General features: G+C 41.6%; 1 protein-coding gene across 2 annotated transcripts in view; it reads left to right on the top strand.

Moving 5' to 3' along the window:
• SUSD5 (sushi domain containing 5) overlaps positions 1 to 21,502 on the top strand; it is a 73,153-nt gene that overhangs the window by 39,681 nt on the left and 11,970 nt on the right. Inside the window, exon 4 of one of the 2 annotated variants that reach the window (XM_054483785.2) lies at positions 7,698 to 7,886. The exons of the other annotated variant lie outside the window; for it this stretch is intronic. Within the exon in view, the coding sequence (XP_054339760.1) occupies positions 7,698 to 7,886 (189 nt within the window). The remainder of the gene's footprint in view (positions 1 to 7,697; positions 7,887 to 21,502) is intronic. 2 annotated transcript variants of the gene reach the window in all.

Raw genomic sequence — 21,502 nt, forward strand, 5'->3', positions numbered from 1 at the left:
GAGGCAGAGCTTGCAGTGAGCCGAGATCACACCACTGCACTCCAACCTGGGCGACAGCGAGACTCCGTCTCAAAAAACAAAAAGGAAAGGGATGGAGAAAGATATACCATGCTAATACTAATCAAAATAAAGTGGGAGTAGCTATACTAGTTTTAGATAGAGCAGACTTCAGATCAAGAAAAGTTATCAGGGATAAAGAGAAGAATTACATAATGGTAAAGAGGTCAATATTCTAAGAAGACATAACCATCGTTAATGTATATGTGCCTAACAACAGGATGCCAAAATACATGAGGAAAAACTGATAGAACTGCAAGGATAAATAGATGAATCCACTGTTGTAGTTGGTGATTTAAACACCCCTCTGTCAGAAATGGACAGGTCTGGCAGGCAGATCAGCAAGCACATAGTTGAACTTGACAGCCCCTTTAGTTAACTAGATATAATTGACATATTTAGACTACTTTATCCAACAACAGCTAATTACACATTCTTCTCAGGCTCACATGGAACATTTGCTAGGATCAACCACATCTGGGCTGTAAAACACAAATTAACAAATTTTAAAGAATAGGAATTTGATGTCTGCTCCCAGACCACAGTGGAATTAAGGTAGAAAACAATAACAGAACGATGGCTGGAAAATCCCAAAGTCCTTGGAGATTAAACAACATACTTTTAAATAATGCGTGGGTCAAAGAAGATATCTCAAGAGAATTTAAAAATATTTTTAACCACATGAGAATGAAAATACTTTTCAAAAGTTGTGAGAAGCAGTGCGTAGAGGCAAACTTATAGCAGTGAATACATATATTAGAAAAAAAGAAAAATCTAAAATCAATAATCTTAGCCTCCACTTTAGAAAACTCAAAAAAAGAAGAGCAAGTTAAATCTAAATTAAACAGAAGAAAAGAAACACAGTATTCATTGCCTAACAGCAGGGATACATTTTGAGATATGCATTGTAGATGATTTTGTCATTGTGTGAACATCGTAGAGTGTACTTACACAAACCTAGATGGTATAGCCTACTATGCATCTAGACTAATGGTACCGCCTGTTGTTCCTTGGCTACAAACCTGTACAGTGTGTTACTGTACTGAATACTGTAGGCAATTGTAACACAATAGTAGGTATTTGTGTATCTAAACATAGAAAAGGTACAGTAAAAATATAGTATAAAAGGTAAAACAAACAAACAAAAAATGGACCAGGCACAGTAACTCATGCCTGTGATCCCAGCACTTTGGGAAGCTGAGAAGGGAGGATCATTTGAGCCCAAGAGTTTGAGACCAGCCTGGGCAACATAAGGAAACCCTGTCTCTCCAAAGGGGGAAAAAAAATATCTAGGCAGGGTGGCACGTGCTCTTGGTCTAAGCTACACAGGAGGATTGCTTGAGAGTCCAAGGGGTCAGTGAGCCACGATCATGTCACTGCATTCCAGCCTGGGCAACAGAGTGAGATTTTATCTCAAATCTCCCCACCCCCAAAACAAAAACCAAACAAACGCAAAAAAAAAAAAAAGATGAAAATGATACATCTATATAGGGCACTTACCATGCATGGCGCTTGCAGCACTGGACGTTGCCATGGGTGAGTCAGTGAATGAATGGTCAGTGACTGTGAAGGCCTAGGACATTACTGTATACTACTGCAGACTTTATAAACACTGTACACTTAGACTACACTAAATTTATGAAAATATTTTTTCATCAGTAATAAATTAGCTTTAGTTTACTGTAACTTACTTTATAAATTTTTAATTTTTTAAAACTTGACTTTTTCGTAATAATAGAGCTTAAAACAAAAACACATTGTACAACTGTACAAACATTTTCTTTCCTTATATCCTTATTCTATACTTTTTTATTTTTTAAATTTATTATTATTATTATTATTATTATTAATTATTTGCTGGGTGTACTGGCTCATGCCTGCAACCTCAGCACTTTGGAAGGCCTGAGGCAGGAGGATCTCTTGAGGCCAGGAGTTAAAGAACAACCTGGGCAACATAGTAAGACCCCATGTCTACAAAAAAAAAAATTTTTTTTTGAGGCAAAGTCTGGCTCCATCAGTGAGGCTGGAGAGCAGTGGCACAACCTCGGCTCATTGCAACCTCTGCCTCTTGGGTTCAAGCTATTCTTCTGCCTCAGCCTCCCGAGTAACTGAGATTACAGGAGTGTACCACCACGCCTGGATAATTTTTTTTGTATTTTTAGTATAAAAAGTAATTTTAGGGTTTCACCATGTTGGCCAGGCTGGTCTTTGACTCCTGACCTCAAGTGATCCATCTGCTTCAGCCTTCCAAAGTGTTGGGATTACAGGCGTGAGCCACTGCACCTGGCCAAAAAAATTTTTTTTAATTAGCTAGGCACAGTTGCTTGTGCCTATAGTCCCAGCTATTCAGGAAACTGGGGCAAGAGGATCACTTGAACCCAGGAGTTCAAGGTTACAGTGAGCCATGATCATGCCGCTGCACTCCAACCTGAGTGACAGAGCAAGACCATGTCTCAAAAAAATTTTTTTTAACTTTTTAAACTTTATTGTTAAAAACTAAGACACAAACATGCACATTAGCCTAGGCTTACACAGGGTTAGGATCACCAATATCACTGTTTGACACCTTCACATCTTGTCCCAGTAGAAAGTCTTCAGGGGCAGTAACACACATGGAGCTGTCATCTCCTATTATAACAATGCCTTCTCTGGAATATCTCTTGAAGGACTTGCCTGAGGCTGTTTTAGTTAACTTTTTAAAAATAAGTAGTAGTATACTCTAAAATAATGATTAAAGTATAGTATAGTAAATATATAAACCAGTAACATAGTCATTTAGTATCATTATTGAGTATTTTGTACTGTACATAATTGTATGTGCTATACTTTTATACAATTGGCAGTGCAACAGGTTTGTTTACACCAGCATCACCACAAACACATAAATAATACATTGCTCTATGATTTTACAATGGTTACATCACTAGGTGATAAAAATTTTTCAGCTCCATTATAATCTTACGAGACTACCATCATATATTCAGTTCCTCCTTGACCAAAATGTTGTTATGTGGCACATGACTGTAATAAAAATTAGAGTAGAAATCAGTAAAATTACAAACATAAAATCAATAAAATCAATGGAAAAAAAGTTGGTTTTTTGAAAAGAACAATAAAATGGATAAGCCTCTAGCCAGACTATGAGAGAAGATGCAAATTACTAATATTGAAAATGAAACCCCAAAGCAAGCCGTAAAACCTAGAAATATTATTCTAACCTTCTCCCACCTTTCTGTGTAGCACCCAGCCTGAAAGAAATAACTTGACCTACCTTGTTTGGTAATAGGTCATAAGACCTATATTCCAGAGAGGTTCTGCCTATATCTAGGAGAAAAGAATGCTACACAGAGAGGCCAACAAGAAGGTCAACAAACAAACCTTGCTGGGTTTCCTCCTTTAGTATATTACCATAAGATCATACCCCTTTTGTCCAATCACATTTCTACACAGCTGTCCATTCTTCTTTGAATCTAAACATAAAAATCAACAGTTTTCCCTGGTTCTTCAAGTATTTATTTCTGAAGGCTCATAGGTCACATAAAACTGATTAAACAATTGGTTATGCTTTTAAAAAAAATTAAAGAGGGGACATCACTACAGATCCTATGGACATTAAAAGGATAATAAAGGAATATTATGAACAACTCTATGCCCACAAATTTGATAACCTACATTAAATTGTCCCATTATAGAGAAGAAATGGACAATCTGAACAGGCCTATAGCTATTAAATAAATAAATAAATTGAATCAATAACTAATTACCTTCCAAAGAAAGCACCAAGCCGAGAGGGTTCACTAGTGGATTCTGCCAAACATTTAAGGCAGAAATTATGCCAATTCTCTACAACCTTCCAAAGAAAGCACCAAGCCCAGAGGGTTCACTAGTGGCAGAAATTATGCCAATTTTCTGCAATCTTTTCCAGAAGTTAGCAGAAGGAATACTTTCTAAGCCATTCTATGAGGCTAGTATTACCCTAACACCAAAACCAAACAAAGACATTACAAAAAAAACTACAGACCGGGCCGGGCGCGGTGGCTCACGCCTGTAATCCCAACACTTTGGGAGGCTGAGGCAGGCAGGTCACGAGATTGAGACCATCCTGGCTAACACGGTGAAACCCCGTCTCTACTAAAAATACAAAAAATTAGCCGGGCGTGGTGGCGGGCGCCTGTAGTCCCAGCTACTCGGGAGGCTGAGGAAGGAGAATGGCGTGATCCCGGGAGGCGGAGCCTGCAGTGAGCCGAAATCATGCCACTGCACTCCAACCTGGGCGACAGCGAGACTCCGTCTCAAAAAAAAAAACAAACTACAGAACAATGTATCTCATGAACATAGATGCAAATATCTTCAACAAAATATTAGCAAACAAAATTCAACAATGTGTACAAAGATTTGTACACCAAAACCAAGTGGGATTTATCCCAGGTGTGCAAGGCTAGTCTTCAAAATTAATATGGTCCATCACATCAAGAGGCTATGGAAGAAAAATCACATAATTATATTGATAGATGCAGAAAAGGCATTTGACAAAATCCAACACCCATTCATGATAAAAACTCCTAACAAACCAGGAATAGAGGGGAACTTCTTCAACTCAATAGAGAACATCTAAAAACAAAACCAAAAAAACAAAAAAACCTACAGCTAACATCATGATTAAGGGTAGAAATTTGAGGCTTTCTTGCTAAGATCAGAAACAAGGCAAGATGTCTCTTTTCACCACTGCTTTTCAGCATTGTACTGGAAAGCCTAGCTAATACAATAAAATAAGAAAAGAAAATATAGATTGCGAAGGAACAACTGAAACTGTCTTTGTCTGCAGATAACATGATTGTCTACATACAAAATCTGAAAGAATCAACAACAACAAAAAGTTGGAACTAATAAGCAGTTATAGTAACAAACCCGCACGTTCTGCACATGAACTTAAAGTATAATTTTTTTAAAAAAACAATTATAGCAGAATTGCAGGCTACAAGGTTAACGTACAAAAGTTAATCACTTTCCTGTGGACCAGCAATTAAATAGTGAAATTTTAAATTAAAAACACATTACCAGTTGGGTGCAGTGGCTCATGCCTATAATCCCAAGACTTTGGGAGGCCAAGGTGGGAGGATCACTTAAACCCAAGAGGTCGAGGCTGCAGAGAGCCATGATCCCACCACTGCACTCCAGCCTGGGCAACAGAGTGAGACCCTATCTCAAAAAAACAAAAAAGCCAAAAAACACCATGTTACCATTTATATTAGCACCCCAAGAAAAAATGAAATTCTTAGGTATAAATCTAACAAATTACGTACAAGATCTATAGCTCTAGATGAAGAATACTATAAAACTCTGATGAAATATATCAAAGAATAACTAAATAAATGGAGAAATAGTCTATGTTCATGGATTGTGAAGATGTCAGTTTTTCCCAACTTGATCTATAGATTGAACACATCCCAATAAAAAATTCAGCAAGTTACCTTTATGGATATTAACCCATTTACGCCTCGTGTTCCATTGTTGGAATGCTAAGCTGGTGGGAGTTATTTATATCCTACTGCTCAAGGTCATCGCCAAGGTCTGATTTTTCACACACAAAAAATTGCAACCTCTGGCATAAATGGGTTAACAAACAAAGTCTGTAGTTTATATGGAGACGTGATAGACCCAGAATAACCAACTAAATATTGAAGGAGAAAAACAAAGTCAAAGGGCTGAACCTGTTGGACTTGAAGACATCTATAAAGCTACAGCAATCAAGGCAGTGTGATATTGGTGAAAGAGCTGACAAATATCAATGGATCAGAGTAGAGAGCTCAGAAATTGACCCACATAAATATAGTTGATTCATCTTTGACTAAGGAGAAAAGGCAATACGATGAAGCAAAGATAGTCTCTTTTACATAACTGCTGGAACAATTGGACATCCACATGCAAAAACGATTACCTAGACGCAGACCTTACACCCTTCACAAAAATTAACTGGAGATGGACCATAGACCTAAATGTAAAACCCAAAACTGTAAGACTGCTGGAAGTTATCATAGGAGAAAACCTAAATGACTTGGGTATGGCAGTGACTTCTTAGACTAAAGGCATGATGCATGAAAGAAATAATTGATAAGCTGGGATTCATTAAAATTTAAAACTTCTGCAAAAGGCAATGTCTAGAGAATAAGATGGGTCACAGACTTGGGAAAATATTTGCAATCCAGAACACAAACCAACAAATGCTAGCAAGGATGTGGAGCAACAGGAACACTCATTCATTGCTGGTGGGAATGCAAAATGGTACAGCCATTTTGGAAGACAGTTTGGCAGTTCTTACAAAACTAAACATACTCTTCCCGTACAATCCAGCAGTCACACTCTTTGGTATTTACCCAAATGAACCAGAAACTAATGTTCACACAAAAACCTGTAAATGGATATGTATAGCAGCTTTATTCGTCGTTGCCAAAACTCAGAAGCAACCAAGATGTACTTCAGTGGGTGAATAGATAAATAAACTGTGATACATCCAGACAATGGAATAGTATTCAGTGCTAAAAAGAAATGAGCTCTCAAGCCATAAGAAGACATGGAGGAGCTTTAATTGCATGTTACTAAGTGAAAGAAGCCAATCTGAAAAGGCTACATACTATGATTCCAACTATGTGAATTCTGGAAAAGGCAAACTATGGAGACAGTAAAAGGATCAGCTGTTGCAATCTTTAGGGAGAAGGAAGGTATAAATAAGCAGAGCACAGAGGACTTTGGGGCAGTGAAACTATTCTGTATGATACAATAATGGTGGATATGTGTCATTGTGCATTTGTCAAAGCCCATAGAATGTACAACACTAACAGTAAATTATGGTAACCTTGAGGTAAATTATGGACTTTGGGTGATAATGAAGTATCAGTAGAGTTTCATCAGTTGTCACAAACGGACCACTCTGGTGCAGAATGCTAATAGTGGGAGAAGCTGTGTGCGTGGAAGGGTCGGGGGTATAGGGGAACTCTCTGTACTTTCTGCTCAACTTTGTTGTGAACCTAAAAAATAATCAATTTTTTTTAAAGCAGAGTACTCAATAATACATATGATATAAATCCCATTTATGTTAAAAAAAGTATGTATTTATATATATATGTGTGTGTATATATGTGTTTGTGTATATATATAGTGTGTGTGTGTGTAATTTTTGTATATACCAAACTGATAACGGTGTTGCTGTTGGTGTTGAGGTTGTGGGTGGGGGAGGGGGGAAAGGTACCCTCTGCTGTACTCCATAGTCTGTAACATTTAGCCTTTGTCAGAGTTCCTATTCACTTATAAAATATGGCAAAAAGGAGCTTGCTGCTAGGTATGTATCTCCAGACCCTCCTTTCAAGGAGACATTGGAAGGTAACATTGTTTGGCAACTTAAAAATGCAGTTATAGCACTTTATATCGCGTTTATTCATGCAACAAGTATTTTTGAGTGCCTCTTCTATTCCAGGCATTCTGCCAGGCCTTGGAGTTGCCAGGGTGACCAAGAAACAGCCCCTGTGATCACAGTTGAGGGTACGGTGGGCAGCAGGGGAGAATTGTGTTTTAAGTCTGTTTTCTCATAGGCTGAAAAAGTTCCGCACAGTTTGGAAAAGCTGACTGTGATTCCTTCTCCTCAGAGAAGCCGTGTGGAGACCCGCCTTCGTTCCCAAACACCATCCTGCAGGGCCGCACCGGCTTGGAGATGGGGGATGAACTGCTGTACGTGTGCGCCCCAGGCCACATCATGGGCCACCGGGAGACCGCCTTCACCTTGCTATGTAACAGCTGTGGGGAGTGGTACGGCCTGGTGCAGGCCTGCGGGAAAGGTAAGCAGCCCAGGGATGGGCCACCTTCGCGTGCCCACGCAGTGCTGGCAGAGGGCTCCACTGCTGCTGGCTGCATGCAGTGGGCTCTTCTCCACCAAGGTGCCTTTGAAAAGAGGCTTTCAGACCTTTCTCCTGAGCTCTGGACCTAGCAACATCTCCACTTGGGGATTCCTGTAGCATTTCAAATGTGCAACTGAGCTCTTCATCTTCCATGCTGGGAGTAAAGGGTTAACAAGTTAAAATCTCCACTTCTTCTCTAAGTACACAGTTGACCTTGAGTTAACTTTCTAGTTTATTTCCCTGGAAACCTGGTCAAGTCGGAACATCAGCTGTGGTACAAAGCAGCATTGCTTCTGGTGAAAATGACCCCCAATTGGTAAACTGGGCTGGGAAGACTATAATGAATACATGTTAGAAAGCCCAGCTCTGGGCTGCCCTGAGGGTGGTGATTCTTGTATTTGAGTGTGACCTTTGTGGGGACCCTGAGAACTATTCTGTGGGTTGTTGCAAGACATTCAGACTCTTGTGGGGCATGGGGCTTCCAAGCACTATTGATCCACACCACACATATGAGTTCTGATCCACCTGAGCAATCTTGGGAGGAAAGCAGGGGTGGTGAGGGGTGGAGCAAGGAGACGAACTCCAGGACAGCTGTATGGAACTGCTGCAAGGGCTATTCCCACGGATGAGACTTGCTTGCTGCTTCCTGGTGGCCTTGCTCTGCTCCCTGGCCTGGAACCTTCTAAATGCCAGGTGTGACCTGTGGAGTCTGAATAGTTAGTTGAAACTAAAAAGAGTCCTACTGGACACTGAGTTCCCCAAACCTGATCTGATTTCCCCAGATGTCCCCATTCCATCAACATCACATTTCTAGGAGTCCCAGGTTACTGCAGCCTCCTTAACCCCTGCTGCCCAGCCCCTTGGGAATTTCTCCAGCAGCAGAAATCGCTGTGTCCAGCCACAGCCAGGCCTGGCCTCCCCACCCCAACAGGGACACAGCAGCCAGCAGGCAATTGGGGCAGCCCCATGGCTGACCTGGCTTGTGACTCCTATACCTCGGACCTCATGCTAGACCCTGAATTGTTCCCTGATCTCACAGTGTTCTCTCACTCCAAGACTTTTTCAAGAACTCCCTCCCTGACCTCCCATGACATCTGGGTACCAAGCTGGTTCTATAGAGGGAAAAACTCCAGCACCATGATGTTACTGAACTTTTAGGACAGTTTGTTCCTGGAATGTCCTGCAGATCCCATGAGAGAACTCAGATGAGACCTAGGGCACTGTCACGCCTGTGAGATTCATTCATGTTGTTGCCTGAAGCTGTGGTTTCACTGCTACTATAGTCTTCACTGCTATTTACTATCCACAGTGTGAATACACCACTATTTATTTATCCAATCAGCTGTTGGTGGACATTTTGCTTATTTTCATTTTGTGGCTGTCACAAACTATGCTGCTATAATTGTCCTCAGCCTCCTTTGGTTCCCATGTGAACACATTTCAGTTGGTTCCTAGCAGTAGAATTGCTGCCCATGGAGTATGTGTGTGTTCAGCTGCAGCTGATGCTGCCAAAGTGTTCTCTAAAGTATTTGCGCAGTCTGCTCTCCCATCAGCTGTGTCTGAGAGTCCTTGTCGTTCAGCACCTCATCAGCTTTAGGACTGCCAGTCTGGTGACGGCTCTGTGGTGACTTGTAGTTGTAATATTCATTTCTCTGATAATAGTGAGGTCAAGCACTTATCACATGTTAATAGGGCATTAGAATTGCTTTGTGTAAAATGTCCAGGTACTTTTCCCATTTTTCTAATTGATTTGAATTTGGTTATTTACATATTATAGAATTTTTACATGAAATGTTCATAATTAATGTGTTGCAAGTATTTCCCCTCATTCTGTGGCTTATCTTTTCACACTTGCAGTGTCTTTTAATGAGTTGGTTTTGTTGTTTTCTATTTCACTACTTTTCAAATTCTTTGTGGACTCTTACACATTTTTTGTAGTCATTAGCTGATTAATACTTTAGTAAAATGCAATAAAAATGAATTAATATAAAATAAAGTAGATTCCAAATATGAACACAATTTGTAAATTAAGTAGACATAAAATTCCCCTGTCAAATTGTTGCAAAAGTTTCTAACAACTTTCTGGGTGTTTCTACTTGCCTTGTTGCACACCTAATAACAAGTTACAGACTGGGACAAGTGCTGAAAGCACAACTTGAGCAATCTTCTAGAACTTTCCTCATCTTTCTTCTGTTCCTGTTGCTTTGTGCCAGGCAGGAGCTACTTGCCAATTCTGATCATTCACCTGCCCAAGAAAATCAAGCATAAGCACCAAGCTTCCTGTTGGTCCAACATGTCGCCTTGAAGCAGGCCCATACCCACCCTGAGAGTTGTTAATGTTCCGATGAGGTGCTGAAGTTGCACCATCTCATAAGCCACACCCACAGCCAAATGGATTCTTTGCTAGCCCGAGTCAAATGAGCACTAAATGCAGGTTTTGCGGGTCTGAAATGATCTTTATGTTCCCATTGCAATGCAGTTGTTAAAGCTTTAAGCTGTTGGGTAGGAATTCTGGTTTATATCCTTGGGCTGGATATACAGATTGTTACAGTGTCTGTGGGTTTAACATTTAAGCTATCGGTGTCATTGTAAGAAGAGTGTGTGTGTGTGTGTGTGTGTGTGTGTGTGTTTTACAAGAGTATCTTTGCCAGATGAATTGCTTCAAATTGGAGAAAAGTCAACTTGGGGGAGTGGGTCAAACAAGGATTTTGGAATTGGATCCATCTGGGTTTGGATAATCACTCTTTGTTGTACTGGCTGATTGGACATGGATCCATTCATCCATTCCACATCCCATCATTTGGCAGGATCCTAGGTGCTGTGTATACAAGTTGAGTAAACACTGTCTCAAACCTAAAGGAAACTCTAGGAAACTGGGTTCCTCAAATACACAGAAAAGCAGTAGATGATGAGATAAAGACTGGAAATTGAGGTGTCACAGAAGGTGACGTTTTACAGGAAGTGTGTTTCCAGATGGAGGAAGTGCTCAGTAAACCCAGAGGCTATAGAAAACAAGTAAATGAAAGCTAACATGTATGCATTGGCTTCACTGTGTGAAGGAGGTTCTGACAGCCTTGTGTTTTCAGTGTATATGTGAAGGGCGGGGGATGTACCATAGCCACACTGCAATGCATACAGGAATAAGATGCAGGGAGGAAGAAGGCCAAGGACCGACAACTCAGGTTCAGATTTCTGCTGCTGCATGAAGAGGAATAGGGAATACAAAGGATAGAGCTGGAAGAAGATCAGAGGTCCAAAGAGGTTGTGGGGGTTTGTTTTGTTTGCTTGCTTGCTGTTATTTTTAAGGTGATTTCTTTTAAGATACTTTTTAAAAAAATTCCTACAACAAGAGATTTGAGCTTATTTAAACAATGACAGAAAGGATGAAAGGAAGAGAAAACCGTTTTCTTGACTTTCCTGAGCCTTAATTTGCCCATAATACCTTTTTTTTTTTTTTTTTTTTTTTTTTTTTTTTTTAAGACAGAGTCTCTCTATTGCCCAGGCTGGAGTGCAGTGGCACGATCTCGGCTCACTGCAACCTCTGCCTCCCGGGTTCAAGCAATTCTCCAGCCTCAGCCTCCTGAGTAGCTGGGATTACAGGCATGCGCCACCATACCTGGCTAATTTTGTATTTTTAGTAGAGATGGGGTTTTGCCATGTTAGCCAGGCTGGTCTTGAACTCCTGAGCTCAGGCAGTCCACCCACCTCAGCCTCCCAAAGTGCTGGGATTACAGGTGCGAGCCACTGCACCCGGCCCTTAGTACCCATATTTAAAGAAATAGGTACTAGTTATCACAGAGATACCTTAGAGATGAGGTTCCTATGAATATATCATTTAGAACAGGACCTATAATATAGTATGGGGGTCAGTAAATGTTCATTCTCTTTCACCTATATGCTGATCAATGAGACTATTCAGGCCCTTTCACCTAAGGTATCTAAAGGGATTTGTGCATGACACTGGCTGCTTGCTTCCTTGTGTGTTATTAACTCTAGCCCCTGTTACCATGAATAACTAACGGCAGCCTGTGACTTCAACCGTGAGAAGTTAATCTCTGCCAGCAGGCTTCCCAGATTCTGGAGACCAGCAGCTGGTCTTTCCAGAAGGGCGTGGCCAGTGTGGCTTTCAGACTTGATAGAGACCCACGCAGCTGGTAGCTTCCTAGTGTGTGGCACGCGTACCTGGTGGGTAGCAAAAGGTGAGGGAGTGGATGGTGTAGGAGGGTCCCTCAGCCACACGCTGCCCAGGTTGTGTGTTCACAAGCAACATTCCAGGCTTAAGTGGTGGGGATGCAGTCTCTCACTTAAGCACAGGGACTTTCGTCTTGACCATTCACTGAAATGGGCGAGGACTTATTTAACTGCCATTTCTCCCCTCTGTGTGTTGGTACTTCTCTAGCTCTGGTCCCTAGAGTTCAGGTCTGGTTCTGGCCATTTAGTCTTCCATACTCCTGTCAGAATCCACACATCTTCTTCTTGGTTTCCATTCCCAGTTTGGCAGCAGGAAATGTCTGTCATGCCCTCTCTAATGTACTCAGAATCTAACTAAAATTGGTTGTTGCCCTAATTACAGAAAAGTACTGATGCAGCTGGGCGCGGTGGCTCATGCCTGTAATCCCAACACTTTGGGAGGCTGAGGCGGGTGGATCACCTGAGGTTGGTAGTTTGAGACCAGCCTGACCAACATGGAGAAACCCCATCTGTACTAAAAATACAAAATGAGCCGAGCGTGGTGGTGCATGCTGTAATCCCAGCTACTTGGGAGGCTGAGGCAGGAAAATCGCTTGAACCTGGGAGGCAGAGGTTGTGGTGAGCCGAGATCGCCCCACTGCACTCCAACCTGGGCAACAAGAGTGAAACTCCATCTCAAAAATAAAAGAAAAGAAAAGTCCTGATGGTTTGCTCCTTAAGCATGCATGCAGCAGATTGTCATGCTAGGTGTGTTTTCCTTTGGGCTTCTTGTTTCTTATTATGCCAAGCCCCATATCTATCTTCAAGGCCATGCTTTTTCCTTGGACAATTGCATCCTAACAACAGTCTGTGACCTCCCAGCACTCCAGATTACCATCCCTGGCCACATGCTCCCAGTGTTGGCCTTCCTAAGAAGCCCTCGTGGTCCCCTGGGCATGCTGATCCCTTTCCCAGTCTGGCCTCACATTGCCTTCAACACCTCTGCTGTCTCCTAACTTCAGGACTCAGTGGTTCTATGGCCTCTGCTCCTAGTTCCAGATGAGGCCATTTATCCTCTTTCTGTGACTAAGGTGGGAGAGAACAGCTGCTGGCAAGAGTAGCCTAACACAGACAACCCAGGAAGTGAGAGTCATAGACTTTCTCTATAATCTGCCCCTTGTTACACCTTGAAAACATGCCACTGGGGCCGGACATGGTGGCTCATGCCTGTAATCCCAGCGATTTGGGAGGCCGAGGCGGGAGGATTACTTGAGGTCAGGAGTTCAAGACCACCCTGGCCAACATGGAAAAACCCCATCTCTACTAAAAATACAAAAATTAGCTGGGCGTGGTGGCATTGCGCCTGTAGTCCCAGCTACTCGGGAGGCTGAGGCAGGAGAATTGCTTGAACCCAGGAGGTGGAGGTTGCAGTGAGCTGAGATCGTGCCACTGCACTCCAGCCTGGGTGACAGAGCGAGACTCTGTCTCAAAAAAAAAAAAGAAAGAAAGAAAAGAAAAGATGTCACAGGGCTATCTGCCGCCAAGTGTGAAGACAGGCTCAGAAAGGCCCACCCCTACCCCCAGTTCCATTGGTTCTGTTTGTTGCTTTCTGGGCTGCAGTATCAGGAAAGTGCTTGACCCCAAGCTGGACCTCCCTCCACCAGCCTCGCCACCTCTGAGTCCAATAGCAAATGTACGGCTTTTCTTTTTCCCTTCCCTGATCTGACACAGCCACGGAAACAAGACACATTCCCCAGTTAGGCATTGAGAACAAAGCTGTTATAAACCAAACACTCACTCCATGCTGTCTCTCTTCTGGGAGTTGTTTTTTGGGCCTGCTTTTTCACAACCCTATCGGGTTTAATTTGCATACCATAAACTGTACTCATTTAAAGTATAAATTTGGCCAGGTGTGGTGGCTCATGCCTGTAATCCCAGCACTTTGGGAGGCCGAGGCGGGCGGATCGCCTGAGGTCAGAAGTTCAAGACCAGCCTGGTCAACATGGTGAAACCCTGTCTCTACTAAATATACAAAAATTAGCCAGGCATGTTGGCGGGCGCCTGTAATCCCAGCTACTCAGGAGGCTGAGGCAGGAGAATCGCTTGAACCCGGGAGGCAGAAGTTGCAGTGAGCTGAGATTGCGCCATTGTGCTCCAGCCTGGGCAACAAGAGCGAAACTTCGTTCCAAAAAAAAAAGTATAAATTTATCTGAACTGTCACAGGTGTACACACTCATGAAACCACCATTATAACTAAAATATAGAACACTTCCATCATTCCCAAGTTTCCTTGTGCCCCTTTCTACCATAGTTTTACACACTTCATCTCATTTAATCTTCACAAGTCTGGAATTCCGTAGAAATGGCAAGTACCAGTTTATAGATGGGAACACTGAGGTACAGCAAAGTTCAGTGACTTGCATGTGTCAGACACCAGAAAGAAGCAGAGCCGGGGTTTAAAACCAGGCACGTCTGGCCAGGTGCAGTGGCTCATGCCTGTAATCCCAGCACTTTGGGAGGCCAAAGCGAGCCGATTACTTGAGGCCAGGAGTTTGAGACCAGCCTGGCCAACATGGCAAAACCCTGTCTCTACTAAAAATATGAAAATTAGCCAGGTGTGGTGGCACATGCCTGTAGTCCCAGCTTCTTGGGAGGCTAAGGCACGAAAATCACGTGAACCCAGGAGGCGGAGGTTACAGTGAACCAAGATCACCCCACTGCACTCCAGCCTGGGCAACAGAGTGAGATTCTGTCTCAAAAACATAAAAAAAAAAAAATAAAACCAGGCATATCCTGTCCTGATATCTGCATCATGCTGTGTGCTGCCTCCAGGGGCCCTGAGATGGGGAGGAGAGTGAGGCCTCGGGGCAGCACACCTGCTCACTTGCAAACTAGCTGTCCCCTCAGTGAGTTCCTTTGCTCTTTTCTCATTTCTACAGGTATTATTTTGTTTTCTTAAATTAACTTCTATTTCTGTTTTTCTCCATCTTTTAGACTTAATTTCCTTCATAGAAGAAAGCATGAGACTGAAACTGAATTTAGAATTTCCTTGTCAGTAACAAAAATTGCCATATTTGTTCAGAGGTTTATTGAACCAGTGGTTATTTCTGGCTTGTCTGGTTGTCTTTTTTAAAATTACTATTTTTAAAGGCTGTGTAGCCAAGAACAGAGGGGAAAAAAAAGAGGGTACGTGTGGGGCTTCCAGAAAGGCAGCAAAGTGAAAAAAGATGGAAAGTAGCAGCCCTGGGAGAACCCCAGATACTGGACTCTGGCCTGTCTCCTGCAGCCCCCAGCCACATCCCACTCTGATAAAATATAAAGCAGTGCACAAGCCAGCCTGCACTTTTCAGTCCTGACGTATGACTTTCTGTGCTCTTCTGTTTTCCAAAAGTAGCAGTTAAATATAAATGCTCAGTGAATGACCTGCATTTTGCCAGGAGAAGCCACAAAGCTTACATTTCCTAGACTTGTTTGTCTAAATCAGAAGGCCCCGTGTTGTGTTAGCACAGGTTTTCACAGAGAGGGTCGGGTGAGGGCAGAGCTAGAAGGATGGCTGAATGATCTGAGTCAGAGTGCAGACTCAGGAAGGCAGAGGGGAGGTGAGAGATACAGTACCTCCACAGGCAGAGAGCTGGGCTTCTCCGTCTTGTGGGCAGAATGTGCTTGTTGGTTGAAATCTGGTAAATAACAAATGTTACTGTTCCCCATGCGGAGAAAAATAAGCTTTGGATACTTCTTCATAAGTAGGCTAATTGTAAACACTCATTCTTGTCTTCATTTGAGGTTTTGGGGAAACTGTGATATACTGACAACCTGTTTTTAAGTCAGGACCTTGACCTGCGAACCTGGGGAGACAGGAAGAGCTTAGTTCGGGGCCCTGGGCTTCTGCCCAGGGTTGCTGTAGCCTCAGGGAGCTCTGGAGGCAGAACCTTAGACACACTTACAGAGACACACACACATACACACACAATCGCATGCACATCCACGCATACACAGACACACGCACACACATGCATGCGCACAAACAAACACACGTAGCTCAGACTGTAAGTGTCCAGGTCAAGGCCACAGCCAGGGTAAGCCGACCTTTCCCAGATCCTTGCTCTAATATTAAATACTAAGCCAATGTTTCCTGCACAAAAAAAAAGTGAGAGAGGAGAACATACTCATCTTCTGCCTGTGTTCCAGGTGCCTTTTGACTTTATGTCATATACATATATATATATATATATACACATATATATATATACTTTTTTTTTTTAGATGGAGTCTCACTCTTGTTGCCCAGGCTGGAGTGCAGTGGTGTGATCTTGGCTCACTGCACCCTCCACCTCCCGGGTTCAAGCTATTCTCCTGCCTCAGCGTCCTGAGTACCTGGGATTACAGGCACACGCCACCATGCCCAGCTAATTTTTGTACTTTTAGTAGAGACAGGGTTTCGCCGTGTTGGCCAGGCTGGTCTCGAACTCCTGACCTCAGGTGATCCACCTGCCTCGGCCTCCCAAAGTGCTGGGATTACAGGCATGAGCCACCAATATTTAAGCTCATGGGATGGGTGACACAGGAGGCGGAAGTTAGCAGACATTGATTATCCCCAATACTGGAACTCAAAAGTCATTTATCATTCTTTGCCTCTCTCATGAATCAAATGATGCCCTGGCTGATGGACTTCCGGACTACATCAAGCTTTGTAAAAACTGTAATTCACACCCACTAATTCATCTCTTCACTAATTTATTTATTTATTCAACAAACATTTATGGAGTGCCTACTATATGCCATACACCATGCTGTGGGTGGGGGGGATACAAAGGCAGGGGGGACATGCCCTTGTTCTCAGGAAGTTCCTGGGCTAGCAGGGAGTTGGGCAGGCTGTGCGGCGAGAGCAGGATGGTGTGGTCAGTGCATGGTGACAGCGGTGAACTCTGTTCTGGATGGATGCTGTTCCCAGCATTCTGGTGAGTAACACATTAGTCCCAAACTGAGACCTTTTAGGGTTCAAGTGTCAAGCACCATCAAGATCTAAATTGATTTTACCCTATCCATATAAGAGCATGAAGTGTTTCTAAGGTATCTTTACCCAATCCCTATATCATATATACCTTTCATTTTACCAGTGAAAGCCCATTACTAATATTTATCATTGGTAGTTAATAGGTCACTAATTTTACCAATAGAAAGCCATTTCAGATATTCAGGGTACTAATTAGCAAAGCAATGTTTTTGGTCAAGTTACAAATAAAGAAGTACTTGTATTAGCCACATCTGGAGGATGATTTTTTCTAATGGGAATGCTAACTGTCCATCCCAGAGTGAATTCTTAATTGGAATACCAGCAGCAGCTGGGTTACAGCTTAACATAAGTAACACATGCGTAATATTACTTTCTTTCCTTTTTTTTTTTTTTTTTTTGGAGATGGGGGTCTCACTCTGTCACCCAGGCTGCAGTGCAGTGGGTCTCACTGTGTTGTCCAGGCTAGTCTTGAACTCCTGGGTTCAAGTGATCCTCCTATCTCGGGCTCCCAAAGTGCCAGGATTGTAGGCATGAGCCACTGCACGTGAGCACACAGTGTATTATTCTTGAGATAGCACAGACATCTTAAGATGAATGAATGCCTACTGTTGATATAAAATTGAATGACATCTTAACAAAGTACAATATTGTTGAATTACATTTTCTTTCCCTCAAAGATTATAGCCATTGTTCTTTTTTCTTCTACCACTGAACATGATGAGGTGAAATTTTAGGCAAGCCTGATTTAATTTTGTTCTTTCATGGGATTTGCCTTTTCTTCCTGAATATCAGTTGAATTATTTCTTCATCCTTGGCATTCAGCAGCCAAATACTGTGCCAGTTTTTCCTGGTACATGGTGTCCACTTTTGATTGTCTATTTATATTTTTACTTAAGAGTAAGATAAATACAGAACATTTCAAAAATCAAAGATTATAGAATTCAGTGAATTATCATACCATAAACTCACCCATGTAATCGGCACCCAGGTCAAGAAGTAGACCATCACCAGCCATCCAGAAACACTCCTGGTGCTCCCTTTCAGTCCCAGTCTCCCTTAGAGTAACCACTATCCACACTACTTAAACCATAAATTACATTCGCCCCCCTCACTTGAATTTTATTTAAGTGGAAGCATACATTATGTACTCTTGTGTATGGCTTCCTTTGCCCAACATTATGTCTGTGAGACACATACATGTTGCTCTGTGAGCTGTTCATTCTGTTTCTTTGCTTTGGAGTATTCCATTCTACTGTTAGGATTATTTTTCATTGTTCCATGTTTGGGGCTATTATAAGGACATTCTTGCACAGGTCTTCTGGTGACCATGTTACATGTATTCCTCTAGAGTTTTGCATTTTCTAGAATTTTGTCTATATAATTTAGAGTTGAATTGCTGGATCATACGGGTGTGTGTGTGTGTGTGTTCAACTTTATTAGATAATACCCAACAAGATAATGCCCAAATGGTTGTGACAATTTACGCTCTGAAGAGCAATGTATAAGAGTTCTGGGAGCCTTACCTCCCAACCAACAATTGGTATTGTCAGTCTTGTAAATTTTTAGCCATATTGATGGGTATGTTGTGATATCACTTAATTTGAGTTTCCCTGATTAATGGTGTTAAGCACCTTTTCATATGTTTTCTGGCTATTAGAATACCTCCTTTGTGAAGTGCCCATTCCATTCTCCTGCCCATTTTTCTACTGGGCTATTTTACATTTATCTGTAGGAGTCCTTTATATTATTCTGGATACCAGAACTTTCAAGGTTATTTATGTTGCAAATGTCTTCTGTTAGGTAAGTTGCCTTTTCACGTTCTTCATAGTATCCTTCATAAATAGAATTTTAATGTAGTATAACTTATTAATCCTTCCCTTTTTAAAACAATTGTGATAAAAACCACATAACATAAAATTTACCATCTTAACCATCTTCAAGTGTGCATATCAGTAGTGTTAAGCATATTCACATTGTTATGAAACACATCTCCCTAACTTTTTCATCTTGTAAATCTGAAACTTTATACTCATTAAATAAAAACTCTTCTTTTTCTCCTTTCCCTCAGCCCTTGGTAACCACCATTCTACTTTCTGTTTCTATAAATGTGACTACTATCAAAGCCTCATGTAAGTGGAATCACACTGTATTAGGTTTATTTTTGTGACTGGCTTTATATAAAGGAAACTATATATCTATATCTATATATCTTTTTTTTTCTTTGAGACAGAATCTTGCTCTGTCACCCAGACTGGAGTGCTGTGGCAAGATCTTGGCTCACTGCAACCTCCACCTCCCGGGTTCAAGTGATTCTCCTGTCTCAGCCTTCTGAGCAGCTGGGATTACAGGCAGGTGCAACCACACCCGGGTAATTTTTTGTTTTTTTTCTTGTAGTTTTTTTTTTGAGACGGAGCCTCGCTCTGTCGCCCAAGCTGGAGTGCAGTGATGCGATCTCGGCTCACTGCAAGCTCCGCCTCCCGGGTTCACGCCATTCTCCTGCCTCAGCCTCCCGAGTAGCTGGGACTACAGGTGCCCACCACCATGCCTGGCTAATTTTTTGTATTTTGTTTAGTACAGATGGGGTTTCACCGTGTTAGCCAGGATGGTCTCGATCTCCTGACCTCGTGATCCACCCACTTCGGCCTCCCAAAGTGCTGGGATTACAGGTGTGAGCCACCGCACCCGGCCATTTTTTGTATTTTTTTAGTAGAGACACGGTTTCACTGTGTTGGCAGGCTGCTCTAGAACTCCTGACCTCAAATGATCCACTCACCTTGGCCTCCCAAAGTGCTGGGATTATAAGCATGAGCCACCGCGCCTGGCCCAGCCTATATTTTTAAAAGAAACAAAAAGGTGTATTTTAAAAATCAGGTTAAGGAAGTTTCCTCATATTCCTAATTTCTAAGGGTTTTTGTCTTGTCAACTTTGTCAGATGCTTTTCTAAAACTCCTTTTTTTCAAATATTAAACCAATGATGAATTCCTGGGATAAATCTAACTAGGTATAATGTATTATTCTTTTAATATATTAACTTTTAATATATACTTAATATATTAAAGCTTAACCCAGCTTACCGACATTAACTTATTGCTGGATTCAGTTTGCCAACATTTTATATGGGACTTCTGCATCTATGTTCAGTGAGATTGGTCTGCAATATTTCCTTTTTATCATGTCCTTGCCAGGTTTTGGTACCAAGGTGACACTGTATATATAAAATAAATTGGGAAGTATTTCCTCTTCCTCTGTTGTCTGGAAGAGTTTGTATAAGATTGGAATTATCCTCCTAAACATTTGATGGAATTCACTGGTGAAGCCACCTGCACCTAGAGTTTTGTGTGTGTTGGAGAGATTCAGTTTTGTTAATAGTATATAAAAATTTTCTATTTCCTCTTGTGTCACTTTTGGTAAGTTGTATTTCTCTAGAAATTTTTCTATTTCATCAGAATTTTTAGTTTCCTGGACATAATTTTTTTTTTTTTTTTTTTTTGAGATGGAGTTTTGCTCTCGTTGTCCAGGCTGGAGTGCAATGGCACCATCTCAGCTCACCGCAGCCTCTGCCTCCCAGGTTCAGATTACAGGCATGTACCACCACGCCCTGCTAATTTTGTATTTTTAGTTGAGTTAGGGTTTCACCATGTTGGCCAGGCTGATCTCAAACTCCTGACCTCAGGTGATCCACCCGCCCCAGCCTCCCAAAGTTCTGGGATTGCAGGCACAAGCCACCGTGCCCGGCCAGCTTCCTGGATATAAATTTTTATCATGAAGTCCTGCTGTTGTCTTTTCTAATACCTGAAACATCTGTGATGATGCCTTTTTTATTCCTAATTTTTTTCATTTGCATCTTCTCTAAATTCTTCTTAATTAGTCTTGCTAGGAGTTTATCAATGTTACTAGTCTTTTCAAAGAATTAACTTCTGACTATGTTGATTTTCTCTATTGTGTGTTTGTTTTTTATTTATTTCTGCTCTTTAAAAATCTCCTTCTTCTATTTCTTTGTGTTTAACTTAATTTTCTTTACCCAGCTTCTGGAAATCAATGTGATTTTTCAGCCTTTCTTCTTTTTTCACATAGATATTTAAAGGTATAACTTCCCCCGAGCTCAGCTTTTGCTGTTTCCCACAAGTTTTGATATGTCATACTTCCATTCTGATTCAGTTAGAATGTTTTCTGATTTCCACTGTAATTTCTCCCTTGACCCATGAGTTATTTAGACATGTTTTGTTTAATTTCTATACATAGGGGAATTTTTAAGTAATTTTTTGTCTAAGTTAATCTCACTATGACCAGAAAATGTATGTATGATTCAGTCCTTTAAAGTTTGTTGATACTTCTTTTATGGTCAATTTTGTAAAAATTATTCTCTGTGCAC

This window comes from Pongo pygmaeus, chromosome 2 (genome assembly GCF_028885625.2).
Source record: "Pongo pygmaeus isolate AG05252 chromosome 2, NHGRI_mPonPyg2-v2.0_pri, whole genome shotgun sequence".
In the NCBI taxonomy this organism is placed as follows: Eukaryota; Metazoa; Chordata; class Mammalia; order Primates; family Hominidae; genus Pongo; species Pongo pygmaeus.